The sequence below is a fragment of the Rhinopithecus roxellana genome, chromosome 3 (assembly GCF_007565055.1).
Source record: "Rhinopithecus roxellana isolate Shanxi Qingling chromosome 3, ASM756505v1, whole genome shotgun sequence".
Classification (NCBI taxonomy): Eukaryota; Metazoa; Chordata; class Mammalia; order Primates; family Cercopithecidae; genus Rhinopithecus; species Rhinopithecus roxellana.
In genome coordinates, this window is record NC_044551.1 from 31,579,394 (window position 1) to 31,599,903 (window position 20,510).

Genomic DNA, 20,510 nt, shown 5'->3' on the forward strand with positions numbered 1-20,510 from the left:
TTGCTTTTAAAGGTGATCTTGTAATAGAGTGATCCTGCTCACTAGTAATGTGGCCCAGTGAGCATCCAGGAATCTGGCTGAGCAATTCAGTGTGCCCTCCTTTTGGGAAAAAGCCAAGAAAGGACAGGAGACAGTGCCAGGGTTCACATAACCCTGTTCATCTCCCTGGATGCCTGTAGCTAACTAAGGAGGATTCCATTTGATTTCAGCAAACAAGTTTTTGTCAAATATGGGTTCCTGGGTTGGTGAGGTAGTCTCAGGACAAGAGGAGAAGAACATGGAGAAAAAATATGGATTAATGCTCAAATCTGTTGTGCAAACAGCAGTCTATAAGTTCTGCTCTGTAGTTTCCCTTCTTGTATTTTCTGTTGCCTGAACTGCCAGGTTCTGACCTAGAAGTTCATCCCCAACTTCAAGGTCCCGTGATTTGGGGCACCTTTTTCCTTTATCCCACTGCCCACTATTTCCCAGGATGTCTCCAAGGTAGAGCAAATTTCCTGAGGCAGAGACTTCTTTGACATTTTTCTACTCACACAGCATGCTTTAAAGAGGTAGTGCAGGAAGAGCCTTCCGAGCCTATCCGGGGCCAAAATCTGCATTTTACAGATTAGAAAGCTGAGGCTCAGGGGAGCTGGCTGGCTTGTTGACCAATTCCACATCATCTGTCTCTGAGGTCAATGCTATGTCCACTGTACCACACTGCCTCAATCACAAGTTTCTCCAAACAACAGCTATGCACCAATCTTTGCAAATTATGTGATTACGTGTGTATATAAATATTAAACAATGTAATATATATTTATTAGAGCAGACGACTGTCTTCATGACATCCAATTGAGTTCAAAAAAGGAAATGCTGGAGCAATATGTCTGGCATAATCTCATTTCTGCTCCTCCCTCCTCAACAAAAATAGCAGCTTCTGTGTGACTGTGTCTGTACGTGATTGTGTCTGTGAGGATTCATGTGCATGTTCTTGTACGCATAGAAAACGTCCAGGGTTTGCGCACCAAACAGCAGTGGATTTTCCTTGTGGGGGGAAGACTTTCATTATTTTGTTTATTTGGAATTGCTACATGTTTTACAATAAGCATGATTTGCTTTGGCAATTTAAAAACAATGAGCAAGAAATAATCACAGCAACCTTGAGCTTGGAATACAAACAAGGCACTCTGCTAGGTCCTTCACCTGTACCATCTCATTTCATCCTCCCTGTGGCTCTGTGACATGGGACTATAATTAAACCCCAGATGCACAGACTGAGACTTAAAGAGGCTACAAGGTAGTAAGTGGCAGAGCCAGGATCTGAACACAGGAATAACCGACACAAAAGGAATGCTCAGATTATCCCTAAAGGGTCACAGTTTCTCACCTGCACTCAATAGAAAAAAAGAATGTGTGCCTCTCACGGATGTCATCCGTTTATCCTGAGTTGCTTCAAAGCAGAAAAAGGCTGCCGGCTGCCGTGCTATTGTAGGACACCTCAGTGTGTCTGCCGCCTGAGCTGAAGCTCCCTTTGCTGTGTTCCCCCTCCTCTCCTGGCCCATGCCCCATGCCTTTCCATCCTCACCATTCTGGGCAATCTCTCCATGTGTGAATTCCATTAAAGGCTTGCTCACTGCTATTTTGGGCCATGCATTAACACGTGGGTTTTGATTTGATGGGAGAAGGCCAGACACGGCAGGATGATGATGAAAAAGAAATTTAAAATGTCCTCTCCTTCCCCCTAGAGTCCCAGAAGCCGTGGCTCACTGCTCCCGGTAGACCTGAGAATCCAGTGTATGGGGAAATGTACAGATGGAGAGTGGAAACCCTCATCGTCTATTAGGGCCTTTGAACGTGGCTGTTCCCTCTCCTTGGAATTGTCATCTCTCAGCTGCCCACATGGCTCACTCCATCACCTCCTTCAGGTCTTGGCTCAAGTATCAGTTCACCTGCAAGGCCTTCCCTGACTGCCATTCAGAAACAGCAGCTCCCGTTCCACCTCCACACTCCTCTGGCCCCACTCCCTATGTTTCTCTGTCTCCTACACAGCACCCATCACCTGACAGACGGTGCACTCACTTGTCTGCTTACCGCTTCCCACTAGAATAGAAGCTCCATAAAGGCTGAACTGTTTTATTCACAGCTTTATCCCCAGTACCTGCACTGGTGCCTGAAATATCACAGAGGCACAGTAGATTTTAAAAAATGAATACGTTGATCAAGGAGGTTGAGAACCAGAGGCTGAGAAATGGCTTGGCCCAGGGCCTAGTTTCCCCCAAATATCATGAGATTATAGAAACTTCAACACAGTGATTTGAAAAATTAGAAAATCATCTCCCCCACTCCAAAGCTGTTTTGAATCCGGACTCGCACGCACCATGAATGAGAAGGCTTTGGGAAATAAACACACTAGGAAGTCGTGTGCAGTTGGAGTTCCGCTCACTAACACATGTTCAAAACAAAAAGCCCAATTTGGATGAAAATAGCAGGAAGCCGTCCCCCAGGAACACCTGGTGAGGTCATATTGCTTGGCTCTGCTGCTTCCATTTTTACCAACTCTGCTGCCTTCTGCCAACTCAAGGAGGCCAGGAACCACATCCAGTCCCATGCGGCTCAATGGGAAACGAGAGGTGCTCTCGGAAAAGCAGATGCTAGAACCACAGCCATGGGTTCTCCTCTGGAGCCTCAGTGTGGGACAATAAAAATCCCAGCAGTGGCTGGCCACTCACCATGCGCTCTGCAAGCACTTCCTGCACTTCACCTCATTTATCCTCACAACCATCCCACGAGGCTGGCCTTATTACCCTCATTTTACAGACAAGGACACTGAAGTTCCAAAAGATTCAGCCACTTGCCCTGGGTCACATTCTGTAACTCCAGACTCACACCAAGAATACACATGATCCTAGTTTCAGCTCTTTCATTTACCTGCTGGGTGGCCTCAGACAAATGCCTATCCCTCTCTGAATCAAAGTTTCTGTATCCATAATTTCAGAGTTTTCTAAGATCATTCCATTCAGTGTTTTCTAAGGCATCTTCCTGCTTCAACTTCCTATGGTCTCTAGCAAATGTTTCAAAATAGGAGGGAAGGATAGAGACTTGGGTCCCGGGACTCCTGCTTGGCCAGAGACCAACTCCTAAAGATTTTCCCACAACATCAACACTATCACTTGGGCTGACCAGAGGAAGCTGAAGAGCCACAGGCTCTACTGGGGGCAGAACAGGAGAGATTAGACACAGGCAACAACAGGGAACACTTAGACTAGAGCTAATGGGCTGGGGCCATGAGAAACAAAGGCAGGCCCCTGAGAGACACAGTCAAGAACAAATCCTCTAAGGGCCTTTTCTTGTAGGACCAAAGGAAGAGACAACGCAAGGAAAAATCCAGGGCTAATAGTTGCTGCACTGTCTGGGGATGCAGCTGGCCAGGTCTATTCCAGGAACAACAGAGAGAAGAAACACAGCCTGAACTGGCTTTACTCTCAAGAGGAGAGAAACAAAAATGACTGTGATCCCCATCTTTCTGGCTTCCCGAGGCCACCATGTCCTGGAGGCAGAGGAAGGATGCAGATGAAGCACCACCACTGCACAAGCTGCGAGTTGTATTTTAACCATACTCGGGACACCACTCACCCTCCTTTGCAAGTGCCCAAAAAGCCCAAATTTGGAATAAATTATATTCTCCCTTTCCACCCAAGCCTAAAAGTCATTCCCATCCTTTTGTATACAGGAAGGTCCTTCTTCATCCTTTTCTTGGCAGTGATGCATTTGATTACTCATTGGCTTCCAGGGGGTTCTGGAGGCTGCCAAGAGGAGACAGGCAGCTCTCCAAGCCATGCAGCCTTATCTGCGACGTCTGTGTGGCAAAACGAAAAGTGGGATGGTCGGTGGGGAAATACCAAAGGTTTTCAGAGCCCCTCGGCCAAGTAAGGAGAGCTCTTCACAGCTAAGTAGATGGGGAATGGCCAAAGAATGGGCCACAGACATAGTCATGCCTCATGCCCATTCACCTCCTCCCTTAAATGAATCCAGATATGACTGCATCTGATGGCCAATCAATGCACAAGTGCCTCTGAGTCAGGCTACCACCCAAGATGAATGGGGTTAGGAAGATGGAAGAGCCGGGCCCGATGAAGCCAGGAGACTGTTGACGATGCCCTATTGGCAAAATCTTAGATGCAGCTGACACAGAACACATGGAACCATCCGAGTCTGAGGCGCCAAGCCCCAGCACACCCCTGCTTTGCTTGCTCCCCTCTGCTGTTTTCCTCTAATTTCCTTCATGTCCTGCCACGCACTGGGCTGGCACTAGTAAGGCAGCTGCCAAAGACCTCCAGTCCATCCACTCCCTTAATCTCACACATACACAGACCTTTGTGTGCCTGCAGTGAACTCCAGGGACCCCTGAAATACTGCCTAAGGAAATTGTAGCAACACATTTAGCAGTCCAGCAATCTCACATCAAGTCAAGAGACTGTGGAAAGCCTCATGACTTTGCAAGATGCTGCCTGAAAGGAACCAAGGACTGAGAGCTTGGGGTCACTCCATTAACTGCTTCCTTCCAGAACAGCGACACCTGCGTCCGGCATTGACACAGACGTTGTTTCATTTTAGACAAAGGAGGAGTCCACTTACTCATTCTTCTCCAGGTCCAGGATCAGTTCTCGCCCCTCAGCCATTACCCTGAGCTCAGCTTTGAGTGGATGCTAAAAGCAACAACAAAACAATGTCAGTTCCTAAAACCTGGCACCCAGGCTCCCAGAGTCAGGCACAGCATCTAGCACAGTGCTCAGACATTGATCCACAGGAAGTGAATGAGCAAAGGTCAACTGCATTTCCAGCCTACATGTAAAACAACCTCAATCCCAGAATGACCCAAATCCTTCCCCCATCTGCTTTCTCCTGAAAGGCATAGGGAAGAAACTCCAGGCTGCAATGTGGTGTAAGTGTATGTATGTGGTGCAGTGAAGGGAAACACTGGAAAACACAATCTCCAGCAGTAAATGTCCTGCAGAGTCAGATCTGGATTCAAGCGCCAGCTCTGACACCGGCAGCTGTGTGAAGTCAGACATGTTGCTTAGCCTCCCCACATCTCAGTTTCTTCATGTAGGATACAGAGATAGTAATAGTCAATTTGATAGGGATCTTGTAAGGACTGAGTGAGATAATCAGCATAAATAATGTATCACAGTGCCCAGCACTTTGGGAGGCCAAGAGGAGTGGATCACTTGAGGTCAAGAGTTCGACACCAGCCTGATCAACACGGTGAAACCCCATCTCTACTAAAAATACAAAAATTAGCTGGGCATGGTGGTGCACACCTATAGTATTCAGGAGGCTGAGGCACGAGAATCGCTTGAACCTGGGAGGCGGAGGTTGCAGTGAGCCAAGATCATGCCACTGCACTCCAGCCTGGGCGACAGAGCAAGACTCTATCTCAAAAATAAATAAATAAATAAAATAAAAGTAATGAATAATGAAATGTAACCTCACTGTCCTAAATATAAACTGTTAGAGAATGGTTAAACAAATGATGATCCATTCATATGACAGAACACTGAATGGTCATTAAAGCAGCAACTTTAAGTAGTTGTTAAATTATTGACAAAATGTACACTAAAATCATTAGTCATAAAACCTCAAAATAAAACACTGAATGCTTTATTTAAATACACTTTGCAAAGGGAAAAATGTAAAGAGAAATAAGCCTAAAGGTTACCATACTTACTCTAGGCAACAGGATCATGAGTTAATTTTGCTTTCTTCTGCATATCTTTCCACATTTTTATAGTTGCTTTCATAGTTGAAAATAACTTTTATTAATCTCTTTTTACCTTATTATTGTGGAAAATTTCAAAGAAATTTAAAAACCAAGTCATAATAAACCTCCATGCTTCAACAATTCAACTTAAGGCTACTGAACTGTTTTTGAAGAAATAAATTATTTATTTAAAAAAGCTATTTACATATTTAAAACAGAACAGATTCTTTGGAGTGTTTTAAACATAAGCTCTCTATTTTGAGACTAAGGAACTGACAACTTTTTTTTGAGACAGGGTCTTGCTTTGTTGTGCAGGCTGGAGTGCAGTTGCACAATCACGGCTCACTGCAGCCTCAACCTCCCAGGCTCAAGCATACTGAGTAGCTGGGACCACAGGTGCATGCCACCACACTGGGCTAATATTTTTAAATTTTTTGTAGATACTGTGGTATTATCATGTTTCCAAGGGAGATCTTGAACTCCTGGGCTCAGGTGATCCTCCCAACTCAGGCTTCCAAAGTGTTGGTATTACAAGCATGAGCCACCTCACCCAGCAGATAAATTCTTGAAGTCCCTTTCAATCCACAAAAGTCATTGCTAGAGTAGAGCTTCTAGCCCTTATAAGGTTGACCTGAAAGCTTAGTTCTTGCATGTCTGAGGAAGTAGGTCACCTGTTCTGCCACCTCTGGTTAGAGGCCTACCTCTTCTAAGCACATTCCCCTTCCTCGCTGCAAACCCCACTCTGCATTAGGATTTGGGCATTTCTGAGACTCTGCGGTCACCAAGGGCTATGATAAGATCTGAACGTTCCAATCAAGGACTCTTGGGCAACACCGATCATTGCCTAATTAATCGTATTACTTCATCTCAAGAAGGAACATTTCAAACCAACCGGAGTAGGAAGCTGGGGAGATGTTTGACCAATAACTTTCACTAAGAGATTCACTTCTCTGTTTGTCATGCCCTGATTCAGCTCTGCCAACACCTATTCTGGTTGCGGATCCTTTGCCACTTTATGGAGTTTTTGAGCCAGCGCTCCACCCAATCACACTGAGCATCAGGGACCCAGCCCCAAGAGGGCATTTAAGAAAGACCACACAGACCGGGCACGGTGGCTCACGCCTGTAATCCCAACACTTTTGGGGGCCGAGGCGGACGGGTCACCAGAGGTGGGGAGTTCGAGACCAGCCTGACCAACATGGAGAAACCCTGTCTCTACTAAAAATACAAAATTAGCCCGGCATGGTGGCACATGCCTATAATCCCAGCTACTTGGGAGGCTGAGGCATGAGAATCGCTTGAACCCAAGAGGCGGAGGTTGCGGAGAGCCGAGATCATGCCATTGCACTCCAGCCTGGGCAACAAGAGGAAAATCCATCTAAATGAAACAAAACAAAAAAGAAAGAAAGAAAGACCACATAGCAATAGAGCTACAGTGATTCCCTCATCCAAGAGGTAGGTAACCATGTATGTCACTGCCCCCACAGAAAATGAATACTGCCCCAAATCAAAGCACTATCACCCCTCCCACAAAGAGACACAAGCTGCAGCAGGAGTAGTAATCTTTTTTTTTTTTTTTTTTTTTTTTTAATTAAGACAGAGTCTTGCTCTGTCACCCAGGCTAGAGTGCAGTGGCCCAATCTTGGCTCACTGCAAACTCCACCTCCCAGGTACAAGCCATTCTCGTGCTCAGCCTTCCAAGTAGCTGGGATTACAGGTGCGCACCACCATGCCTGGCTAATTTTTGTAATTTTAGTAGATGGGCTTTCTCTGTGTTGGCCAGGCTGGTCTCGAACTCCTGACCTCAGGTGATCTACCCATCTCGGCCTCCCAAAATGCTGGGATTACAGGGCATGAGCCACCTCACCCCACCAGGAGTAGTAATCTTTATTTTTATGTGGGTGATCCAAAAATAATTCTCTCTATTCTGGAAGGTGCTCAGGCACCGATAGTTAAAAAAGGATGCTCCCTTTTTCTATGGGGCATTTCAAGCAAAACAATGAAACTGCATTTTAAGGATCTATGAAGCTTTTCTGTCCAGCTCTACTGATCAGCTTTTCTGATGAAACTCCACTCTGTATTAAGAAGAGACACCATCAGCTCTCCTCTCCCAGGAAGTACAGGGAGCTGACCCACCATTTATCCCTCTCCTAGGGATGGGTTAAAAATTCTTTCTCCTTCAGTATAGATTAAATAGATCTTCAGCTCCATGGGGTATTGGAAATCTGTCCTATATTTGCATTCCCCTTAAGATCTAGTATAATATTTAGTATACAGTATAAGTATTCAGTTAATGTTTAATGAATGTGAGCTTTAAGTCAGTGGTGAGAAAAAGTGAAGAAAAAAATGTTCAGTGAGTGAATTAATTACATAAATGAGAATGAGAGGCCCAAGTGAAATCCAGCCTCTAGTCTCTCTCTCTTTGACATTCATTCATTTGTTCATTCAACAAATATTTATGGTGCCAGGCACTATGCTGACTATACCTATAGAATATAATGACCCATATGCTGGGCAGACAATGGTTGGGAACAAAGACAGGATCTGGTCCTCTGCTTTGTTCTCAGGTCCTTCCTGAGGATGCCCAGCATCCACATCTGGAGAGAACAAAGAAGCCTCTATAAAAAGTAGCAGGTCCATTCCTCAGGCAGTATGAATAGGTTGCAATACCCAAGATCTTAATTGTTAAAAGTAATTTGCTCTAGGACGACCATCCATTAATTTGTCAAGACTTTTCCTGAAGCTATTTTCAGCATCTCCTACTTTTTGATGAAATGAATTCCATGTGTTTACTGCCTTCAGGACAAAATGTTATTTGTTTTTATTTGTCCTGATTTTTTTTTTTTTTTTTTTTTTTTTTTTTTTTTTTTTTTTTTTTGAGACAGGGTCTCGCATTGTCACTCAGACTGGAGGACAGTGATGCAACCATATCTTACTATAACCTCAAACTCCTGGGCTCAGGCGATCGTCCCACCTCAGCCTCCAGAGTAGCTGGGACTACAACCCACACCGCTAGGACTAGCTAATTTTCTTTCTTTCTTTTTTTTTTTTTTTTTTTTGTAGAGATAGGATCTCAGTATCTTACCCCAGGCTGGTCTTAAATTTCTGGCCTCAAATGATCCTCCTGCCTCAGCCTCCCAAAGTGCTGGGATTACAGGCTTGAGCCACCGCACTTGGCCTGTCCTAAAATTTACACTGTTAGGTTCCCTTGGTAAATCCAAGTTGGAGCCTTTTTGGACATGTCTGTATTATCCTGGCCAGAGCTTCAAGGATCCTGGACGTTGCTCCTTCCCATTTATCTTTCCAGATTCAACAGCCACAATGTCTGAAGTCTTTCCTGACGCATCTCTTTCCTGCTGTAATCTTGCTCCTATATGTTGCCCAATAAATCACAAATCGTTTTAACCCAAAGAGATCTTAGAAAACAACCCCTCTCCCCAGCTTTCTTTTCTCCTTATTCTCTCTAAGTCCCCAGCTTTCTTTTCTCCTTATTCTCTCTAAGCACTGCTTTATAAATGAGGAAAGTCCACCACTTCAGCAAGTGGTAGGTCACGTAGCTGTTTACTGGCACACAACAACCACATCTTCCTTTCCTGCCCTTTCATGTCTCACTTGGGCTGCAATAACCAAAATCACAGTGAGGCACAGTGGCTGACACCTGTAATCCCAACTCAAGTGGGCGGATCACTTGAGGTCAGGAGTTCGAGACCACCCTGGACAACATGGTGAAACCCCGTCTCTACTAAAAATACAAAACTTAGCCTGGCTTCGCAGCGTACACATGTAATCTCAGCTACTCCAGAGGTTGAGGCATGAGAATCACTTGAACCTGCCAGGCGGAGGTTACAGTGAGCCAAGATCGTGCCACTGCACTCTAGCCTGTGCAACAGAGTGAGACTCTGTCAAAACACACAAACAAAACAAAAACACACACAAAAAACAAAAAACAAAAAACAGAACCACAAAGAATATTCTAGATGCACAGGTCCTCTCTGCAAGAACAGGACAATGTGTTTTGTTTTCTTCCCAATCTCTTTGATAAAGCCTATGCATTTTCCTGGTGTTCTGGCCAGGGGAGCCTACTGGATTTTAAGATACGTTCCCCAGTACTAGGTCTCTACCCTGCCTCTTATTAAAATAGTTTATATTATTATCCTTTTTCTCTCCAAGTACATTATTCCTTCAAGAAAATGAAGTATGTATTATGCAGAGCAAAAATAACAATGACAATATTTAATGAATTCCAGTCAAGACTAAGTGACTTCTGTGACACCAACACATTTGCACTTAGCTTGTGTCAGCATCAATGTGAATTTTCATTTCCTCAACTAATAGCATTTGGAAGTGTTCTAGAAGTTTGTCATACAAAGAAGGAAAGTCCCATCTGTGATATCCAAAATGGGCACCCAGAGGATAGAATGGGCCAGAAACAGAACTAATAGTGATGACTGGGATTATAAGAAAGTTGAGCAGGTAGCCCAAACCTCAGTTGTCAACTCCTGCCAATGTAAATGAGGTCTTTTGAGTCTTACCTTTTCTCTCACGGGGCTTTCTGGAGTCTTCCACTGAGGTATGATTAGTTCATGCTGCAGCTTGGGGCTGCCTTCCCCACTTCCTCCTGCCAAGACAAGATGCAAAACCATTGGAATCCCAGACCTCTATACCCCAGCTAAGCCACACATGCACTTTCTGTGAGCTGCCCCTGCGCTGGGCCATTACATGACTTGCTGGATTTCAGGCTCTTGGCACTTCCTAGGAACTAGGCACTCTAGGTGTCGGTGATACTGTAGTAAATAGGACATATGAGGTCTCTGTACTTGTAAAGTCTACCTTCTAGATGTGGGAGACAGACAATGAACAAATGTTCTCAGATGGTGCTAAGTACCCTGAAGAAAATAAGTTGGGGTCATGGCATAAAGAGACATCTAGCAGGGGGTGCCTGTTTGAAACAGGATGATCAACTTAGATGGCATTTGAGTCCTGAGGGGCCAGAAGGCAGCCACGCAATATCTGGGGGAAGAGTGCCCCAGGTAGAGGAAATAGCAAGTGCAATGGCCCTGCCTGAGCAGAAGTGAACTTGGCCTGTTGAAGGAACAACCATGAAGTAAGGGGTAGCTAGTAAATGAAAGAGGAAGTTGGTATGAGATATGGTCAGCAAGACAGCCCTGGGTCTGATAATGCAGAGACCATGGGGAGTGTCTGGATTTTCTTATAAATAGACTTGGAAGGCACTGGGTGTTTTAAATACAGAGCAATACGATCTGTGTTAAGTTTTAAAAAGATCACTCTGCCTGCATGGTGGAGAATGGGGGTGGGGTGAGGCAGAGCAGCCAGAGTGAGAGCAGAAGCAGGAAGGCCAGGCTAGAGATATGCTGGAGCCCTGGTGAGAGATGATGGTGGCTCAGATTAGAATGACATCAGTGGAGAGGAATGAAGCGGTGGGATTCTGGGCATATTCTGGAGGTCAAGCCCATGAATATTGCTCCCGTGGAGCTTTAGTTTTCTTGCCTGTAAAATAAAGACAATGATCCTACCTGCCCATCTCACAGCTTTATTGTGGAGAGTCAATATCCAGTGCCAACCTCCTACTTAACAGAGCATCGTTACATTAATTGGAGCTTCCTAATGGCAAGTTTGCATTTGTATTCCACTTTCTACTTCCCAAATCTCTCTCCCAAACCAGTTCTCCTTCATGCTCAGGGCAACCCTGGGAAGTAGGAAGTAGGAGTCCTGTTTTGCAAGAAAGAGAATGTAAACTACAGGAGAGATTTGTTCAGGGCGCTGCAGAACTCGAATACTGGCTGCAGACTACCTTAATAAAATGGTAATTTCCCAACACCTAAACAGACTGGTCTCCATAGTGCTCCTGGGAATGAGGCTGAGGACTCCAAAATCTATTCTGTCTAAACTAACTACATCAATCATACAGAATATGAGTGATAAAAAGACAGCCATAGTTGTTCTGTTAGAGTGGTGATTTTGAGTAATTATTAACATTCCCTTCAGAATACCAATATAATGCACTTGCAGTCAATATGGATTTTAAAAATAATCTCATTGGACCAATGCCAATTCATCAGACAGGCAAATATTAGAAACAATGCATTCATATATTTATCAAATATTTTCTGAGTACTTAACTATGTGCCAAGTACTATGCCATGAATAGGTGCTTAATATTCATGGAGGAACAAGATAAGCATACAGCAGGAATGGCAGGAATGGGTGGCTCACACCTGTAATCTCAGCACTTTGGAGGTCCAAGGTGGGTGGATCACCCGAGGTCAGGAGTTTGAGACTAGCCTGGCCAACAAGGTGAAACCCTGTCTCTACCAAAAATATGAAAATTAGCTGGGTGTGGTGGTGCATGCCTGTAATCCCAGCTACTCAGGAGGCTGAGGCACGAGAATCCCTCGAATCTGGGAGGCCAAGATTGCGCCATTGCACTCCAGGCTGAGCGACAGAGACTCCAACTCAGGAAAAAATAAAAATAAAAAAAAGACAAGCATCGCCCTTGCCCTGGTGGCTCTGATAAGCCTAGATTATTTTAAATGAAAAGGAATTCTATAATATTTAATGGAACATTTAATTGAATTAAATGATATCTATAATTGTAAAAAAATAGTGAAAGCAATCTACAAAAGAGGAACACAGTACCTGTTAAGAAAAGGTCTCCAAAACTTGGAAATAAGGCAAAGAGCAAGCAAGATGTCTTCTCAATGTCATATCGGAGCATTGTTTAACAGACCCATCCATGGATCATTGCATTATCTAGGGGAATGTACCATTGATTTTTTATTTACCATTGATTAAAGGCTATACTCTGTGAAGTTATATAATCTATGTATATATCTATAGATTTCTGTCTGACAGAGATGTAAGTGATTTCAGCATAGTAGAAAGATAACCTGGCCAGGCACAATGGCTCACGCCTATAATCCTAGCACTTTAGGAGGCCTAGGCGGGTGGATCACCTCAGGTCAGGAATTCCAGACTAGCCTGGCCAACATGGTGAAACCCCATCTCTACTAAAAATACAAAAACTAGACGGGTGTGGTGGCACATGCCTGTAAGCCCAGCTACTCAGGAGGCTGAGGCTGAGGCAGGAGAATCGCTTGAACCCAGGAGGCAGAGATTGCAGAGAGCCCAGATCCCGCCACTGCACGCCAGCCTGGGCAACAGATGACAGGAAAGGAAAGGAAAAAGGAAAGGGAAAAGGAAAGGGGAAAGGACAGGACAGGACAGGACAGGACAGGACAGGAAAGGAAAGGAAGAGGGAAATTAAAAAAGAAAGGAAACCAAGAATTATGATTTTGCTTCATGGGGCATCCACCATTTCTGCATCTGTCCTGGGTCACAGGATTTCAACATTCTTTCTCCAATGCTTGTATCACCCCTTTCTAATGCTCCCTGAATCAATTTTACTGTCCTGTTTGCTACCTCATTAATGAGTTGAATAAATCTTGGCCGCATTTGTATGAGTCGTGTTTTTAACTTTTGAAAACTTTGTATAGAGTCATTAAAATCATGTTTTCCAGAGAATTTAATGATGTGGAAAATGCTCATGGTGTGAAGTGAAAAATGCAAGACACGAAACTGTACTTATGGTACGGTTCCAATTTCATCAATATATATCCATAGGAACACACAAAGAATGGGGAGGGAAAAAAAAACAAAATATCAATAGCAACTGTGGATTTGGGGGTTGCAGATCATTTTATTTCTTTTACACTTTTCGTTATTTCCCAGATATTCTACAGCAAGTGGTCTCCAAGGACTCAAAACTCAGAGAATGCGCCTGTGCTAGGAGCAGTAACTTGCTTCCCTTGTCTTTCTTCATGCTTTTCTCCTGCACTAAGCTCTGACACAGGCCTGGTGCTACCCTCGAACCTCGTGTGCCTCAGTTTCCCCTTCGGTACAATAGCTCAAAGGGCGGTTCCTTTGAGTCTTTTGGGAGGACCGCCCGACCTCGGCCCCTGGAAGTTCCGAACTGTCGGAAGAGCTCTCAGCCTCTGGGTTTGAGGCATCTCGCGGGTCCAGCCAGGCCACCCCCGCCCCGCCGGTGCTCGCTTTATTTGAAAACGCTGACTCTTGGTCCCCCAGGCAGCAGTCTGGAGTCAGCCCAGCCCGTCTGCAGCGGTGGAGCCAGGGCTAAGCCTTCTCCGGTCATAATGACAGAACCCGGGCACAGCCCCCCGGGACCATTCCTTCCGCGAAATCTGCGTAGAGCCCCCGAGGGATGGGGCCGGGGAGGGGGTTGGTGTCTGGGAAACTAGTCATGAGAAACACGGACATCACCCGGCATGTAAGCTGGAAACATCCAGTCCGACCCCTTCGCTTCACAGAAGGGTAAACTGAGGACCAAAGAAGGCGGCCGTCGGGTTGGCGTGGAAAGAGAGCCCTGGTTTACAGTGCCACCGCGGACCTCAACCCGTAGCGTGGCCATGGGCAAGTCCTTTCCCTTTTGTGGGCCTCGGTTTCCCCATCTGTGAAATGGGTGCGTTTGACTTGGCCTTCGGTAGGGCTCCTGCCTGCTCAGGGATCCGAAGTGTACGGCTGGAGATACCCAGCGAGCCATCCCCCAGCCAAAGCTACCACAGTCTCCGGCGGGCATTTTATGTCCTACCCCACCAGTGTGGCAGGCACCGAGCCTGGTCCAGGAAGCCGCTCCCAGGCCACACGGGCAGGGCGCTCGGGATGCTCGGCGCTGGCGAGTGCAGCGGGCGGTAGAGAGAAAGACAGAGAGAGAGGCGGAGCGGACATGAGGGACCGTGAGAAAACGGAGGAGGATAAGCCGCGAGAGCGGCGGAAAGAGAAGCCAAAAGCAGAAAAACAGAGGAAGGAGAAGGCGAGAGGGGAAGGCAAGCCCCTGAACGGACCCGCTGTTTTCTGGCTGTGCCAGGTTTCCCCGACCTCCGCCACCTCCCAGGGCGCACAACGTGGGAACAAAGCCCGGGCTCCCAGGCTGGAGGCGGCGGGGGCGCAGACCCCGCAGAGTTGCAGGAGGCGCAGGGGTCGCGGTCCCAGAGCTCCGGACCCGCAGGGCGACTCCCAGGTCTCCGGGTCACCCAGATCTCCGGGCCACCCAGCCTCCATCCCCCCGCGCCTGGCCACTTACTTGTCCATCCAGGCTCCCGCGCCGCCAGCGGCCGGAGGAGCTGCAGGGCGAGCGCCAGCAAGCAGAGCCGGGCGGCGCCTGCGCCCCCTGGCATGGTGGCGGCGGCCCTTAGCGCTCGGCGCTCACACGCCCTCAGCCATGCCTGCCTCCGGCCCGGCGGCGGTGGAGGCGCGTCTGGAACCCCCCGGCTCGCCCCGCGCCTCCCCACCCGGCTCCCAGCCCTCAGCCGAGACGCTCCGCCCCCAGCCCCGCGGGGCTCCGCCAGGGGGTGGAGGAGGGGAGGCTCCCGCCCGGAGGGGGCTGGAGGGAGCGGCCGGGGAGGAGCTGGCGAGACTCGGGGGAGCAGGGCTGGCTCAGGTGAGGGAGACCGCGGGGGAGGGAGAATCCGAGCCCCCAAGGAGGAGGGATTCGTGGTGGACTCGGCCCGTAGAGGGTCGGGGACTCGGGCTTCTAGGAGTTAAACTGGACCCCTCTCCGCACAGCAGTCCGTTTACTGTCCCTCACTGTGCCAGACGCCTTGGGTGACACTCAGAGGAGACTCACCCAGCGCCATGCCCCAGAAGCCGCCACTCTCGTAGGCAGGCTCAGAAAGAGTTAACCCAACCATCAGGCACAAAGAACTAAGCACTCTATGGACTTTTTTTTTTTTTTTTTTTAGCAGGACGCAAATCCAGGAGCCATTCCTTCTGCCTGGGAGGAGGGAGTGGTGAAGACCAGAGGAATCCCAGAGGAGAAGACATCTGAGATCGGGAGGAGAAATGGAACATCAGGCGGAGGAAACAGCCCAGACAATCGCACTGGGACGTGAAAACCCTTGGGCTGCACTGGGGGAGAAAACCAGAATTGGGGATAGTTAGGGTTTTGGAGGGAAACGCAGGGAGATGAAACCAAAAATAATAATAATTACTGTTACTTATTGAGGACTTTCTATGTAGTAGAATAAGAAAATCATGATAGCTAAGACTGATAAAATGCTAAGTGTCAAACACTGTCTTCAGCACTTGACACATATTCACTTATTTAATCGAAGAAAATAACTTTTATTATCCAGGGACTCTGCATACATTATCTCTTTTCATTAGCCCAATAATCCCATGGGGTGGGTGCTAGTACTATCCCTGTTTCAGAAATGAGGAAATCAAACCTGAGAGGCTAAACCACTTGTCCAAGTTTACACAGCTAATGCCAGCGTCTGGATTCAAACCCACATCCGTCTAACTCCAGAGCCTGATGCAACACACCTTATTTTCCAGGTAGGGAAACTGATAATGAGAGAGAAATGACTTGCCTAAGATCCCTTAACAAGTTTTAGCAAAGCCTCGTTCTAGAAACGCAGTCTCAAACCTCGTCCTTTTTCTGAGTCTCTTTAGTCAAACCCAGGTGTGTGTCGGAGAGGGCGAGGCACTCCTGAAGATAATGGGTAGGCAGGTCTGTCAAACCCTACTCATGGGCACCCATGAGGGAAATAAAAGATGTGGTTCTGGCCATTAATGTCGTTTGGGACTCCGTTAGTCTCCTCCAGCTGCCGTAAAATTCGTATCTTTCTGTGAACCCAAAATATGTGAGATAGGTCTCAATTTAGAAAGTTAATTTTGCCAGGGTTAAGAACATGCTCGTGACACAGCCTCAGAAGGTCCCAACATGTGCCCAGGGTGATCGGGGTACAGCTTCCTTTTATATATTTTGGGGAGACATGAGACATCAATCAATATGTGTAGGATGTACATTGCTTCTGGTTCAGTAAGGTGAGAAAACTCCAAGCTACAGAAGGGGTGGTGCTTCCAGGTTATAAGTAGATAAGAAACAGAAGAGGTTACGTTCTTTTGAGTCCTTGATCAACCTTCCACTGAATACACAATTTAGTCTAGCTCAGTGAATCTGCATTTTTACATAAACAATAGGGCAGAAGAAGCAATCAGATATGCATTTGTTTCCGGTGAGCCTCAGAAGGATGACTTTAAGTTCTGTCTGTCCTTTGTCCACAAGGAATTTCCTTGTGTGAAAATTGTGAGGAAGGTATGGAGCTGTTTATCTTTGTAGCTATCTTATTTAAGAATGAAATGGTGTCCCGGCGCTGTGGCTTATGCCTGTAATCCCAGCACTTTGGGAGGCCAAGGCGGGCAGATCACCTGAGGTCAGGAATTAGAGACCAGTCTGACCAATGTGGCAAAACCCTGTCTCTACTAAAAATACAAAAAAATTAGCGGGGCGTGGTGGCACACCTGTAATCCCAGCTACTCAGGAAGCTGAGGCAGGAGATTGCTTAAACCTCGGGGAAGTGGAGGTTGCAGTGAGCCAAGATCATGCCACTGTACTCCAGCCTGGGCAACAGAGTAAGACTCCATTTCAAAAAAAAAAAAAAAGAAAGAAAGAAAAGAATAAAATGGGAGGCAGGTTTGCCTGACATTGTTCCCAGGTTAACTTTTCCCTTGGCTTAGTGATTTGGGGGTCCTAAGATTTATTTTCCTTTTACACTTCTCACATGCAGAATACATTCACCCCATCCCAGCAGCCCAAACATCTTCACTCATTCCAGCATTAATTCTAAGTCTGAAGTATCTAAATTTCATCTGTATTAGATATGGGTGAGACTTGAAGTTTGATTCATCCTGAGGCAAAATTCCTCTCAGCTTCCAAATACAGTGTGGTGGGACAGGCATAGAATAGACGTGCTGATTCCAAAAGAGAGATACTGAAAAGAACAAGGTGACAGGTCCCCAGAAGTGCAAAATCTAGCAAGGCAAATTCCATCAGATCTTAAAGTTCTTCAACAATCCTCTTTGGCTGGATGTTCTGCCCTGTAGTCCCACTGGGTCAGCAGTGTCACCCCCACAGCACTAGGCAGTGGCCAGCACCATAGCTCTTTGCCACAGTCCCCTGCCCCAAGGCACTGGGCAGGGGCAGCCTGGCCTGCTTAAGAGAAGGAGACTCCACCTTTTCACTCCCTGCCTCCCCAATAGCCCGCTGTGGTGGGAGTGGCAACCGTGATGATCTGTGAATCATTTTTCTTAAAGAATGAAGCAAGCTGTATTATCCTGTGCTATAGAACAAAACTCTAAAAGCCTTCCTTTGTTTCATCCTGTCTTTATTCCTTTTGGTCTAAACTGGCAATGTCTTTGCTGGTAAAACCCATCTCTATTTCTAGCTTCTAATGAGATGGCTGATTAGCTCCATGGGTTATTGTCCATCCACACCCTTAGTGTTCTCTCCAGAAAATCCTTTTTCATTTTTTGCAATATGAATAGGCCGGTAATTTTCCAAATCTTCAAGTTCTGTTTCCTTTTTGCTTAGCAATTCCTTCCATTTATCTCCGTCCACTCACATTTTACATAAGTACCAAGGAGAAGCCAGGCCTCATCTTCAACATTTTGGAAATCTCTACAGCTAAATATTTAAGTTCATCACTTGCAATTTCTACTTTCCACAAAACACTAGAACACAACTGGTGGTGGAGAAAACACAAACTAAAAGTGCTTTTTCCTTTTCTCTCACTCAACACAACAACAATCAATAGGGAAGACTTCTGTGATCGAAGATGTGGGGGCTTTCCCCACGCACCAAACGGCAATCAATTCAGACACTGCCCACCTACAGATCGCGTCACATCCCACAGGTTGAGGGCTCAGTTTCCAAGATTGGGCCCCCTTCAGACACCAGTCACAAGTCTGGGCTTCCAGAACTTCTGACCGACTGGCTTCCAGTTGGGGTTCCCAGGACACCTCTTTGGGTTTCATTAATTTACTAGAGCAGCTCACAGAACTCAGGGAAGCACTTGTTTACATAAACCCAGCAAGGCCTGTGTCTTCAGATTCTTCTTGACCTCTCTGTGCAACATTCCTTCCTCAAGAGTATAGGGCAGCTTGCTTCAGTACTACGTCTATTAAATTGGAAAGATACAGAGATTAGCCTGGCTCCTGTGCAAGGATAACATGAAAATTCATGACGCATTCTATATTTTAAAAATAAAAAATAAAGAGTATAGGGCAGGCTCCTCTCTGCAATGAGTCTATGACCCACAATTAGATTATAGTCCTGCTGTAGGCAGGTGAAGGAAGGGCAGAAGAAGGTCAGATTCTGTTTCCTGACACCTGTTTCTGAGACCTAAAGTGCCCCAATATCACAACAAAAGACTATAACAAGGGCTATGGGAGTTATGAGCCAGGAAACATGGACGAAAACCAATATACATATATATCATAATATCACAGCAATTCAGCTGAATCCTTTGCCATGTTATAAGTAGTACTGGGGTTCAGAAACCAATATCCCAAGATATGGCACTTTGACACATTAAACTAAAGAAGTCTTAACGTCTCTTTGACCTTTCCCCACACTCTCCTGTCTCTCAATCCTTTGTCTCTCCCAAAGCACAGGATGAAGTTGTTCTCTGAAGTTCCCTTATCTGCCTAAAGTCTAGACCTGCCAAAGAAGACAACAACTGTCTCGGGTGCCTTCCCTGTGTTTTCATTAGCTGCATTCATATCGCAGGAAGACTGAAGTCTGTCAACACACCTGAACAGACTTTTGTCACAAACCATTGTCAGGTCTGTGGGCCAAAAGACTCTGTCCTAGGCCACTGTATGTTCTTCAAGCCCACTGAATTCCCCTAAAAATCATGTACTATCCCCCTAAAATCATGCACACTTCCCTATCTCCCTTTCCCCTGAGAAGTAGGGTGTATAAACATCCGTACCCCAATGGGATATTGGACAATCACTCTGTGATTCTCTCCCATGTATGCTAATAAATGTGTATGCATTGTCTCCAGTTAATCTGCCTTTTGTGAGTTGATTTTTTGCTGAAACTTCAGAGGGCAAAGGGGAAGTTTTCTCTTAGCCCCTACACAAGAATCACCTTTCCTCCAGTTTCCAATAACATGTTCCTCATTTCCATCATAGACTTCACCAGAATAGCTCTTAATATTCATGTTTCTACTAATATTCTGTTCCTGACGATATATGCATTCTCCAAGATGACAGAAGCTTTCTCTGCAGGTCTCCTCCTATCTCCCTGAGCCGTGGTCAGAATCACCTTTAACATCTACACTTCCTTTTTTTTATTTTTTTATTTTTTATTATACTTTAAGTTCTAGGGTGCATGTGCACAACGTGCAGGTTTGTTACATATGTATACTTATGCCATGTTGGTGTGCTGCACCCATTAACTCGTCATTTACATTAGGTATATCTCCTAATGCTATCCCTCCTCCCTACCCCCTCTCCACAATAGGCCCTGGTGTGTGATGTTCCCCTTCTTGTGTCCAAGTGATCTCATTGTTTTCAATTCCCACCTATGAGTGAGAGCATGCAGTATTTGGTTTTCTGTTCTTGCGATAGTTTGCTGAGAATGATGGTTTCCAGCTGCATCCATATCCCTACAAAGGACATGAACTCATCCTTTTTTATGGCTGCATAGTATTCCATGGTGTAAATGTGCCACATTTTCTTAATCCAGTCTGTCACTGATGGACATTTGGGTTGATTCCAAGTCTTTGCTATTGTAAATAGTGCCGCAATAAACATACTTGTGCTACATCTACACTTCTATCAACAGTCCTTCAAAGCAATCTTGGCTTTTTCTAGCATGCACCTCGAAGCTCATCCAGCCTCTACCCATTACCTGGTTCCAAACTCACTTCGGCATTTTTAG

The 20,510-nt window shown here is 46.0% G+C and overlaps 1 protein-coding gene and 1 non-coding gene across 3 annotated transcripts in view; one reads left to right on the top strand and one right to left on the bottom strand.

Annotated features, from left to right (window-relative positions):
• The window catches only part of ADAM19 (ADAM metallopeptidase domain 19), a 96,477-nt gene extending 81,397 nt beyond the window's left edge, over window positions 1–15,080 (bottom strand). For both annotated transcript variants that reach the window (XM_030926908.1, XM_030926907.1), the window contains exons 1-3: window positions 14,862–15,080; window positions 10,276–10,361; window positions 4,618–4,688 (exon numbers count right to left, since the gene is read on the bottom strand). In XM_030926908.1, the coding sequence (XP_030782768.1) occupies window positions 4,618–4,688; window positions 10,276–10,361; window positions 14,862–14,955 (251 nt within the window). In that variant the 5' untranslated portion in view covers window positions 14,956–15,080. The remainder of the gene's footprint in view (window positions 1–4,617; window positions 4,689–10,275; window positions 10,362–14,861) is intronic.
• Window positions 15,081–18,717: 3,637 nt separating this feature from the next.
• On the top strand, window positions 18,718–18,820 carry LOC115896647. Its single transcript, XR_004056559.1, has one exon. It is a non-coding gene; the product is annotated as a U6 spliceosomal RNA (small nuclear RNA).
• Window positions 18,821–20,510: the final 1,690 nt, after the last annotated feature.